This window comes from Ursus arctos, unplaced genomic scaffold (assembly GCF_023065955.2).
Source record: "Ursus arctos isolate Adak ecotype North America unplaced genomic scaffold, UrsArc2.0 scaffold_23, whole genome shotgun sequence".
Classification (NCBI taxonomy): Eukaryota; Metazoa; Chordata; class Mammalia; order Carnivora; family Ursidae; genus Ursus; species Ursus arctos.
In genome coordinates, this window is record NW_026622908.1 from 34,218,588 (window position 1) to 34,231,078 (window position 12,491).

General features: G+C 38.1%; 2 protein-coding genes across 2 annotated transcripts; both read left to right on the forward strand.

Annotated features, from left to right (window-relative positions):
- Window positions 1–212: 212 nt before the first annotated feature.
- On the forward strand, window positions 213–1,148 carry LOC113246458 (olfactory receptor 4P4-like). The gene has a single exon (XM_026487066.1). It carries the CDS (start codon window positions 213–215, stop codon window positions 1,146–1,148), a length of 936 nt encoding a protein of 311 aa, XP_026342851.1.
- A 10,057-nt stretch (window positions 1,149–11,205) lies between these two features.
- On the forward strand, window positions 11,206–12,135 carry LOC113246461 (olfactory receptor 4P4). The gene has a single exon (XM_026487068.4). The coding sequence runs from the start codon at window positions 11,206–11,208 to the stop codon at window positions 12,133–12,135; it is 930 nt and encodes a 309-aa protein (XP_026342853.3).
- Window positions 12,136–12,491: the final 356 nt, after the last annotated feature.

The following is a 12,491-nucleotide window of genomic DNA, read 5'->3' on the forward strand; positions in this document are numbered from 1 at the left end:
AATACTTCTACAAAATCAAAGACAATGAAACAAGAGAAAAGAGCTTAATTTAAGAAATCAAGAACAATTACTATTAATATGATATTCAAGTCAATCTACTCTTAGTGAATTTTATATCGTTGTGTTCATACTGTTAAGTTTTCACCAAATTTCTCTTTATTTCATTCAGATACGTAACTCATTTGCGTGTAACATACAGCAAGCTCAAGTATATGGAGAGGCAGAGAAACATCTCAGAATTCATACTTCTAGGACTTTCTTATGACCAGAACGTTCAAATATTTTGCTTTGTGCTCTTCTTATTCTGTTATGTTGCCCTGTTGGCAGGAAACCTTCTGATCCTTGTCTCCATTTGGTGCAGCCCTCTTTTTCACCAACCCATGTACTACTTCCTCATCCACTTATCCTCCATGGATATCTGCTATACTTCTAGCATTACACCCAAGTTAATTGCTGACCTACTAGGGGGGACAAAAACCATCTCCTATGGTAATTGCATGTTACAGCTCTTTGCCATGCACTACTTTGGAGGCATTGAGATCTTCATTCTTACCGCCATGGCCTTTGATCGCTATGCTGCCATCTGCAGACCTCTCCACTACATGCTTATCATGAACAGGACAAGGTGCAATCTCCTAGTCTTGGCTGCTTGGGCTGGTGGCGCTCTCCATTCTTTCCCTCAATTAATGATGACAATCCAATTGCCATTTTGTGGTCCTAATGAACTTGATCACTACTTTTGTGATATCTTCCCATTGCTGAAAGTCGCCTGCACTGATACTTACATCACTGGGGTCCTTGTGGTTGCCGATTCAGGTATGGTCGCCTTAGTTACCTTTGTTGTCTTATTTGTTTCTTATGTCATTATATTGTTTAGTCTAAGACATCACTCAGCTGAGGGAAGACGCAAAGCCCTCTCTACCTGTGGGTCTCATATCACTGTGGTCGTCTTATTTTTTGGGCCTTCAATCTTTGCCTACCTTCGACCTCCAGCCACTTACCCTGAGGACAAAGTGTTTGCTCTATTTTACACCATCATTGCTCCTATGTTCAATCCCTTAATCTATACGCTGAGAAATACAGAAATGAAAAATGCTATGAGAAAAGTTTGGTGTCAAACATTATTTTCAAAGGAAGTACACAATTAATTTGAGGAAACATATACCTAAGGAACTTTATATAGAAATGGGCTTGATGTGACTAAAGGAGCTAAGAAATATTTCATAGTCTATATTCTATCACTATCATGAATGGAATGCATGAAAGAAAGAAGAATTAGAAAGAAACTTAAAAGGATAGCTAAATGAATCTTAATTCCCACATACCAGAATTAATTGAAAACTCAATTTTATGGAGTATTAAGGAGGTGTGATAGGGTTACCTGCAGAAAAAACTGTCTGGGCCAAAGCAAATAAAGCAACACTATATGGTCAGTGAATTACAAAGGCAAAACAATTTTAATGATAATGCTATTAAAAATCCTGGGCTTATATGACAGTCATAGTGATATATATTCTGCAGTAGTGATGAAGTTGAAATCTAAAATTAAAATAATGACTTCTAATCATCATGAATATCCTTATGATAAAACATTCATTTATACTTCCTCTAGTGGTATTCAGAAATCAGCTGTGCAGCATAGAAATCAGTATAGCAGAACCTATTTTAAAGTGGTTCCTGGTGATCAATTCTCCTGAATTCATATTAAAAATAATAGTAATACCTAGTTAAGACAGAGCAAGAGTCAATAATTCAGGATGCTAAAAACATAATTACTTGTTATTCCGCCTATTGACCTGAATATAAAATATTTTCCATAAAACCTAAGAGACTGAATAATGAAATGTAAGTGTTTCAAACTCCTACCTGCCTGCAACTGATAAATGGAAAGTTTTGGATCCAGAATGAAGGAACTTGTCTGCTATAAAAAGAAAAAAAAAAAACAAAACAAAACAACAACAACAAAACAACGTAGCAAAAGACAGATTAAGAAATGGTCTAACACCAAAAGCAAACTAAAGTATATTTTGCAAGCACATTTTGGCTGCATATGGATGTATGTAGCTGTTTTGCTTATAATTGACAAACCTCAGAAGTAACCAAGAGGTCCCTCCATAGGGGAATAGATAAATAAATTGTAATTTATCTGGAATTATCTTAAACGTATATTACTAAGTGAAATAAGCCAATCTGAAAAGGCTACCTATCATGTGATTGGAACTCTATGAATCCTGGAAAAGGCAAAACAATGGAGGCATCGACAACATCAGTGTTTGCCAAGGGTCAGTGTGGAGGGTAGAATGAATAGGCAGAGCACAGAGGATTTTTAGAGCAGGAAGCACTTCTGCATGTTATTACCATTGTGGATACATGTCCTTATCCATGTCAAACCTGTAAAATGTACTACATCAAGAGTGAAGCCTAATGAAAAGTCTATTTGGGAGATAATGATGTGTGAGCATAGGTTCCTCTGACTGTAACAGATCTATCACTCTGGTGGGGAAGGTTGTCTGTGTGCGGGGACAGGGGCATTACGGGAAATATTTGTGATTTCTGCTCAGTTTTGCTATGAACCTAAACCTGCTTTTTAAAAATAAAGTTTATTGGGGCGCCTGGGTGGCACAGCGATTAAGCGTCTGCCTTAGGCTCAGGGCGTGATCCCGGCGTTACGGGATCGAGCCCCGCATCAGGCTCCTCCACTATGAGCCTGCTTCTTCCTCTCCCACTCTCCCTGCTTGAGTTCCTTCTCTTGCTGGCTGTCTCTATCTCTGTCGAATAAATAAATAAAATCTTAAAAAAAATAAAAATAAAGTTTACTAATTAAAAATATATGCTATGGCGCGATTGATATATCCAATCTTGTAACTGTAATGAAGAAGAGACATCTGAAAAACATTTTCTACAGAAAAAAAAATTAAGAAAGGCCTTTTTTGCATGCTTGATAGGATTTAAATAAAGGTCACTTAAGAAACACAGCAAGTAGCATTCTTGAGAAGATGCTAGATAACAGGATTTTATTGAAAGGAAGATGGTAAAAATACAGAAAGCATTTTAGAACATGTAAGTCAATTGCAAGAGTTCCTATCAGCCTGGAGGCACCATACAAACAGGAATAAAGAGCAGAAAGAATAATGAGGAAGGTGAAATTAACCAGAGCTGTTACAGCAGAGAGGAAGTGGGCAGATTGTCTCAGCGGTTATTCACAAAGTAACAACACTGTTGCCAGATTAAAACTTTTCTCCTGGGCATGTTCTGTAATGTTTAATTACTTAACTGGACCAAAGAAAGCTGTCTCTAAAAATGAAATAGAAGTTCAGATAATTAAACAACAGATTCATTTTAAAGGACTCTTTTATATAGTGGATATTATTTGTTTTCATTATCATGCTTTCTTAATAACGTGAATTTCTCTTTTAGAACATTACTAGTGATCAAAATTACTATCTGCAAACAATGTCGACCTGGGGCTAATGACTTTTTCTGTTACAAATCTAGACACACATTTCAAGGTAAAGAGACTTTCGCATTCTATCAAATCAATAACTTTCACAGAAATGACTTCGGACTGTGGCTTTCACGTTTAGTAAGTTAAGAGCTTTGTCTTTCTTTTTTTTTTAATTGAGATATAAATGATGTGTAACATATTAGTTTCTTGTACACAACATCATGATTTGATAAGAGTATATATTGAAAAATAGTCACCACAATAAATCTAGCTAACATCCATCACACACATACTCAACAAATTGTTTTCCTGTGACATGAATTTTTTAGATGCCAGTCATTTTTGTTACACAAATCCTGCCCGAGGATTTAAAGATATAGATTATAGAATTACTCCATATCATATGGTTTCACTCATATGTGGAACATAAGCAATAGCATGGAGGACCATGGGGAAGGGAGGGAAATCTGAAGGGGGAGAAATCAGAGAGGGAGACGAACCGTGAGAGACTATGGACCCCGGGAAACAAACTGAGGGTTTCAGAGAGCAGGGGGGTGGGGGGAGTGGGCAACCAGCATAAACTGTTAAGGATTTCTGGGCATCAATATGTGGCTTTTATAATAAATTTGTATAAAAGTTCAAATAAACCATTTTTAAGCACTGTAATGGCAGAATGGCACGTTCTCATGAATATGTTTTTTAAATAGATTTTATTTTTTAAAGCAGACTTAGCTTTGCAGAAACATTATACAAAAAGTACAGTGATTTCCCATATACACACTCTGCCCCTCACCATTTCTGTTTTCTGACATCTTGCAGTGGGGTCATTTGTTACCGGTAGTGAACGAATATTGATACAGTATTCCTAAAGGTCGTAGCTTACATTAGGATTTACTCCTGGTGTCCTCGAGTTTTATGGATTTTGACATAGGCATTATGTCATGTAGCCACCATTACAGTATCACGCAGAATAGTTTCCCTTCCCTAAAAATGCCCCATGCTCCACCTCTTCACCCCTTCTCCTTTATCCCTGAGTCTCTGCCAACCAGTGATTCTTTTTTTTTTTTTTTTTTTTTTTTTTTTACTAAGACCAGGTTTTCCTTATCAAAAAAAAGGAATTCGTAATTCATGTTATGTAATGTATTTCTGTTTCAAAGCCTATATATCCTCCTTGGGACTATCTCATTTATTGTTTTAGTAATTAATAATTTAAAATTCACTATTATCTACTGCTTACACTCTCTACTTCTGCCACATAAATATATCATCCTTAAGTTGGGTCATCCATGCTATAATTATCATAATTAGTATTATACACAAATTACTATAATTGGTATGGTTCAAAAGAAACCTAACACCCCCAAAATTAGAAGGGAACTATATAGGAGCATAAAGTAGATTTTACCAAGAGAATCCGAATAGACATATAAACACAACCACTAAAGTCTTCTTAATATCAAAGAACTACCTCAGAAACATGAATTTTCTCAACAAGTTCTGTTACTGTTCTAGAAGGATGTAGGTAAACATATCATAAGATTTCAGAATATAGGGGCGCCTGGGTGTCTCAGTTGGTTGATTGTATGACACTTGATTTCACTTCAGGTCACGATCTCGGGGTCATGGGATCCCCAACTCTGGCCCCTTGTTCAGTGGAGTCTGCTTGAGTTTCTCCCTCTGCTCCCCCCCCACCAACCTCATGCCATCTCTGTCTGTCCCTCTGTTTGTCTGTCTCACTGTCTTTCTCTGTTTCTCTAAAATAAATAAATAAATCTTAAAAAAAGGGATTTCAGAATATGACCCCAATAATTGGAAGGGAGATTATTAGATTGCATAGCGTCCTTTACAACATGAAGCTCCTATAATTATTTGAATCTGATACCTTCTACAAGTCGGGAAGAACAACTAAATTGAAGGTTCATGGTCTGCGATGATAACACGGAAGTGCCTAATAAAGGAAACTGGAGGAGGGAAAGCCTCCAGTCTGTGGATGCAAACATACAGGTGGGACAGAGCAGCGGAGCAGCAGAGGGCACCAGGAGTCCACACATGAAGAGGGACAGGGCAAGCGCTAGACAAAGCCACAAGTGAGTGGGCAGGCAAGACAGGCAGAGACAGAATGGTGAAGGACATCTAAGGCTATAGACCTTATGTGTCTCTTTGTACCTTTTTCTGTCTATTCCTCTACATAAAATTGACTTAAGACCAACCAGTGTGTGTGTTCATATGGCTTATTTTCCTGAAGGAAGTAGTGCTCATGTCCAAAGACAGGATTGTATTAGCTCCACATTGGAGATGACATTCCTTATGGACTTGTAGGTAAATCCAAGAACTGAAGAAAAATTTGAAACATCCTTCCATCTTTGATCATCTGAAATGCACATCTTGGTGCATAATTTCCTATGGTACTTTCACTTCTGCATTCCTCGGAGTGTCATCAGAGGGCTGAGCAAAGGTGTTCCAAGTGTATAAAACACAGCTATCGTCTTATCTATGTGGCAGGTGGTTGCAGGGTGTGTGTATATAAATATGCAAGGACCAAGGAACAGCATGAGCACAATGATGTGGGGGAGGGCTTTTCTCCTCCCTTCAGCACCGTGGTGTTCAGAGAATGCAAGATGATAACATAGGAGCACATCAGCAGGACAAACTCAGTGTGTGAATAGCCCCACTTTTGGACACCAGGAGTAGGTTGATCACATAGGTGTTTGCTCAGGCAAGTTTCAGCAAGGGCTGCAAGTCACAAAAATAGTGATCGCTCACATTGGGACCACAGAAAGGTAACTCAAGGCCAGAAACATCTGAGCTACAGAGTGCACATAGGACCCCACCCAGGCCACAGCCACCAATACAGCACAGATTCGTGGACTCATGATGGTTGTGTAGCGCAGGGCCTTACAGATGGCCACATAGCTGTCAGTGGTCATGAGGATAAGGATGAAGAAGCCCAGGCAGCCAAAGGAATGGAACGAAAATCCTTGTCTCATGCACTTACTGAAAGAGATAGAGGTCTTCTTCAAAAGGGCATCCGTAATCATTCTAGGGGCTGTGGAAGTACAGAAGCTCGTGTCTGATTAGGATAGGTGGAAAAGGAAGAAGTATATTGGGCTCCCGAGTGTCCAGCTCATCTTGATAGTTGTAATAATCAGAAAGTTACTCAACACGTCCCCAAATAGAAGTTCAAGAAACTTCTTGAAAATAGTGACAAACACTATTTTCTTCCCAACAGGATCCTGGATCAACCCAAGCAGAAAAATGTATTCATATTATTCAGGTGCATGACCATGAATGAGGAGAAGGGCAGGTGTGAAACGATTTACCTGCAAAAAAATGAATTAATTTACAGTGTTCTGTGCAATGATATGGAATATTTAAAGCAAATTAATTCATGGTGCTACGTGATATTGTGGGATATTTTAAACAAAAATTAATATTCTTCATCAGGTACATTCTGTGTGTGTGTTTTTTTCATGTCACTGCACTATTTTGTTCTCAATTTTCAATGAACACTTCATTGATGCTGTGAGTTCTAAGGTATCGTACTAATGTAGTACCTTTCTTCAGCACTCTTCAAATATATTTCTCTCTAGGTTTGACATGATTCTGATTAATTTTTGTGAAATAGATATTATCTATGGCATAGAGTTGTTATAAAGAGAAATAACCTAACCCCATCAATGGTTCAGGTCCAACACAGAACACGTGCTTACCTAATATTTGCTATTGTTAGTGGAGCTCAGAGGGCAAAGCAGAATGGAGTCTTAGTTTTGAATAGAAATGTAAGAAGAGGAAAGCTTATTGCAAGTGACATAGGCTAGAGCAAAATTATAGAATGTTCAACTCCAATGTTGACAAAGTATTTTAATGAGCATTTTGTAAACCTAAAAAGAGATGAAAGAAAGTTCTAGATGTCTGTAATTTTCCTTAAAATTTACCTTAAGGGAAATTAATTTATCTGAAATGGAAATTTACCTTAAAGGAAATACACCATTAAAATTTCACCTTAAATGGAAAGTAGAAAATTCACCTTAAATGAAAATACATTAAAGAACACACACACATCCTTTCCCCCAAAGAATGATAAAAATAGTACGTGGGAATGGACCATATGATTTCTTAACATAAGGACCAAAACTTAACGTTCGATCCCCAGATTATAGGGAAGGGAGAAAGAAACTCAAATTGCATAAACAACAGAACTCAGTCACCAAGGACTTTTTAATGAGTGGCATTCTAACGACAAGCCGCAGTTACCTTCTGCATAGGGCATCTGCCATCCAGCTGTAGAGCTCTCCAGGTAACTTGGATCTAAGAGGATACCAACTGGTGAATTGATTACTTGGGGACAGAAAATAATTAACTCAAACTAAAAAAGCAACACCTTGGGAGGAAACAAATGTACTTTCAGGATATAAACTTTACCTAAAATTTTACTTAGCATTTGAGCCTTGAGACCCTCAAGAATAATGTGGTGGTACAGTTACAGAGCATATAAAATATGATTTGACTAATTTTGGAAAACGAAGTCCTTTCTTGACTTCAAGCTTTTTTTTTTTTTTTTCCTGCAGGTGACCTCCTATCATTTATTTGAACTGAAGGTATGACAGGTGAGAGTAGTTACAAAAAATGCATGAATTTTGTAATTTTTCCTGTGTACATCGGGGGAAATTAGAAAGTGAAACTCATCAGTAGCACTTGCTGAGCTGAGAAAAATTTCAAGGCAGAAACTTAAAAGAAAATCATTCAAATAGTTAAAGAATGCCTGTGATTTCAATGAAGAGAAGACATCAAAAACTATAAAAGAACACATTCAAAATAAGTGCAGAGGAAAAAAATGTGAGTAATTTTTTTTACCATTATTCTGCACAAATCTATAATAATAACTTTGGAAAAAATATTTTTAACTACTGTGTTAGGAAAACAGTGCTCGCTTTGGTAACGCATATACTAAAATGGGAAAACATTAATTAGCAGCTAATTTTAAAGTAGATTTTTACAGTGAATTCTACAGTCTAAGACTTTCTGGTTTAAGAAAGGACTAAATTCAAAGAGATTTTGTTTTTCTACTGAGGGTAGGATGACATATTCTAGAAAACTAAGATCGAAGTTTTATTAGATTTTATTAGATGACTGAACATAAAAAAAGGACAAATTATTACAACTTTAAGGAGATGGTCAATAAATCATTGATCAAGAATAAAGTAATTTTAATTCTGCAAAAGACATCATGATGGGATCACTGAAGCTAGTGCCCTCATTCTACAGAGAGGAAATGTATATGCCAAGTGTGTACCAGGTCCCAAATGTAAGGTGTGGCGGTATGAGGGCATGCGCCCGAATAGTTTTCGCCTACCTATTTGTCTCACTTGGCCAATAGCTGAAGTTGCAGTATCACTACTCATGCTAGAGAGAATAAGAAATACATTGTTTTGGGGCACCTGGGTGGCACAGCGGTTAAGCGTCTGCCTTCGGCTCAGGGCGTGATCCTGGCGTTGTGGGATCAAGCCCCACATCAGGCTCCTCCGCTGGGAGCCTGCTTCTTCCTCTCCCACTCCCCCTGCTTGTGTTCCCTCTCTTGCTGGCTGTCTCTATCTCTGTCGAATAAATAAAAAATCTTAAAAAAAAAAAAAAGAAATACACTGTTTCCCAGAGAAACACAGGAGCTGTACGTTTGTTTTCTTTCTAGAGCTGGCTTATTCATTCCAGAATCCTGAACTGATTTAGTTTGTGGTTTTTCATGGAGACTTGAGTTTATCTTATAGTTCTGTGTTTCCTTTTACACATTTTTTTAAACATCGGTGTAAATTTGAGTGCATACATTGGGACAGTGATCCATTTAGGAGAGATCCTGGTTTTGTCTGGAAGATTCAGAAATGTGTGCAAATTTCAGAGTTGGGACAGCCAGAGTTCATATTAAATGTATATTGTTGCTTCAGTATTTTCCTTTTGAGAGGCTATATAGTAAAGTGTTTAGAAACACAGGCACTGGAGTCAGAAAACTCAGGTTATAAACCATATTGCCTATACACTAGCCATCTCCCTATGCGTACGTTCCTTAACCTCTATAAACCTAAGGTAATTTTATTTTTCTTTGTGCACATTAATTTCAATACAATAATACTGTCATGTGTGCATGTTTATTTGTTTTTTTTTTTAAATCTTTCTTACCTATGATCAAAGTTGAGTCTCAGCGATAGTCTGAATTATATAGAGCAGGATATATTTTCCTAGGTTTCTTTCTTTGTGTGTGTGTGTGTGTGTGTGTGTGTGTGAGTTTATTTTTTTTTATAATGATTTTTTATTATATTATGTTAGTCACCATACAGTACATCCCCGGTTTTCGATGTAAGGCTCGATGATTCATTAGTTGTGTATAACACCCAGTGCACCATGCAATATGTGCCCTCCTTACGAAAAAACTTTTTAAAATAAATTAACGGATGTGCAAAGGTCATATCTGAAGTTAGTGGCTGAATTAAGATATGTAAGCAGAGATTCCTCCAAAACTATAATGAATGATCCCATAATACATATGATTTTTAAAATAATTTTTATTTTTATTTTTTTTAAAGATTATTTATTTACTTGAGAGAGAGAGAGTGCATGAGCAGGGGGAGGAGCAGAGGGAGTGGGAGAAGCAGTCTCCCTGCTGAGCAAGGATCCGGGTGCAGGACTCGATCCCAGAACCCCGAGAACATGACCTGAGCCAAAGGCAGTTGCTTAACCTACTGAGCCACCCAGGTGCCCTACACACGATTTTGTAAAGACATGAAAATATGTGGCAGTTAATCACGGTAGCCCTATGTCTGTAAGGAAGGTGAACCAAGGACTGCCAGGAAGGACATTAAGCATAGCTGTCTTCTGCACCAAGACAACTAGAGATTCAAGTAATATTTTCAGCAAACTCCAAATAAATGCAGACATATTGATGAAATGGCTTTGCCTGAGAACATTCCAGGACTTTCTTTACTTAGACACTTAAAATTATGTAAAAAGCCTTTATGCTTAAGCCTTCTGCATAAGGAACATATTTCAGGTATTTTTAATGGATAATTCAAGCCAGTGGTATATTCAGCATTATATTTTAGTTAAATTAAAATAGCCTCTTTAATTTATTGGCTAATATCAGTATAATCTGATTTGGAGAATCATCAGAAGTTGTTTCTCAATAATTTGTCCTTAATTAATTCAAGTTCTTAAAATTCCCCTATAGAAATGAAATTTTTTGTTTTAAAATTCCAGATCTATCATAGCGTGATTATTCATTGTATGGGTGACCATGCTAACTTACTCAGTAATACGAATTGATTGAGAAGCCAGGTGTAAGGTCAGGGTTGCATCATGACCCTGAACCATGAAAATACAGATATCATGAAGATAGCTGGTTAGAATTGATCCTAAAATTATAAAAGTATTGGGTGGAACCTATTGTTAGGCAATCAGTACCATGTTTTGAGTATCATCCACAACTCAATGGCGGATAGATCAAAGGCCTTCATGTTGACTAAGGCAGACACTGATCACAATTTGCTGGTAGATTTAATGGAAATCTGCTAGTTTCTGTTTCCCCAGAGTCTACTTAGGGGTCATTTTAATTGAATACTTCATTTATATAATCTGAGACTCTTGAATGAGACATATTCAACCTAGTAAATTCCTTGAATAGGATATGATCATCCCACTACTTAAGAAATCCTTCTAAATATGGCCTCATGAATTCTGTATTCCAGGTGATTCCTATATTCTACCTACACTGGACCATGGATCAAAGCAATAATGTCACCATATTTATTCTCTTGGGACTTTCCAAAAACAAGAACATTGAAATCCTTTGTTTTGTATTATTTTTATTTTGCTACATTGCTATTTGGGTGGGAAACCTGCTCATAATGATTTCTATCACGTGCAGTCAACTAATTGAGCAACCCATGTATTTTTTCCTTAATTACCTCTCACTCTCCGACCTTTGCTACACGTCCACTGTGACACCCAAACTAATGACTGACTTATTGGCGGAAAGGAAGACCATTTCCTACAGTAACTGCATGACGCAACTCTTTACCACACATTTATTTGGAGGCGTGGAGATCTTCATCCTCACAGGGATGGCCTACGACCGCTACGTGGCCATCTGCAAGCCCCTGCACTACACCTTCATCATGAGCAGACGGAGGTGTCACGCAATCGTCACAGCCTGCTGCACCGGCGCATTGATCCACTCTGCCAGTCAGTTCCTCCTCACCATCTTCCTGCCCTTCTGTGGCCCCAATGAGATAGATCACTACTTTTGTGATGTGTATCCTTTACTGAAGCTGGCCTGTTCTAATACGCATCTTATAGGTCTCTTAGTCATTGCTAATTCAGGCCTAATTGCTTTGGCGACCTTTGTCGTGCTGATGTTGTCATATTGTTCTATACTGTGCAGCATCAGAGCGTATTCTGCAGAGAGCCGCAGCAAAGCTCTTTCCACCTGCACTTCCCACGTCACCGTCGTGGTTCTGTTTTTTGCACCTGCTCTATTCATTTACATTCGACCAGCCACCACTTTCCCAGAAGACAAAGTGTTTGCTCTGTTCTACACCATCATTGCGCCCATGTTCAACCCACTGATCTACACGCTGAGAAACACGGAGATGAAGAACGCCTTGAGGAAAGTGTGGTGTCGTCATGTACTCTTGGAAGGAAAGTAGGTTTGCGGAAGCTTTTCTGATTTTCAGGCTGCAGTTCCGTGAAACCCATGACTGCGAATAAGATCCATTCTTATCATCCCCGCTGCTTGGAGAGAGAGGTGGGCAAGCAGGAAACACATCACCTCTGTTGTTTCATGCCTCAATCTGACACTTCATCAACAAACCGAGTATAATTCTTATTCACATGCTTCTTCAGCTGATACAGTCATTAAGAATTGTGCTTATAGAGGGCCTGGGTGGCTCACACGTTTGAGCACCTGACTCTTGATTTCAGCTCAGGTCATGATCTCAGGGTCCTGAGAAGGAACCCAGGTAGGGCTCTGCACTCAGCGGGAGTCTGCCTGAGATTCTCTCTC

Coding starts and splice junctions, on each gene's coding strand:
- LOC113246458 (XM_026487066.1), top strand. CDS start 213: ATGGAGAGGCAGAGAAACATCTCAGAATTCATACTTCTAGGACTTTCT.
- LOC113246461 (XM_026487068.4), top strand. CDS start 11,206: ATGGATCAAAGCAATAATGTCACCATATTTATTCTCTTGGGACTTTCC.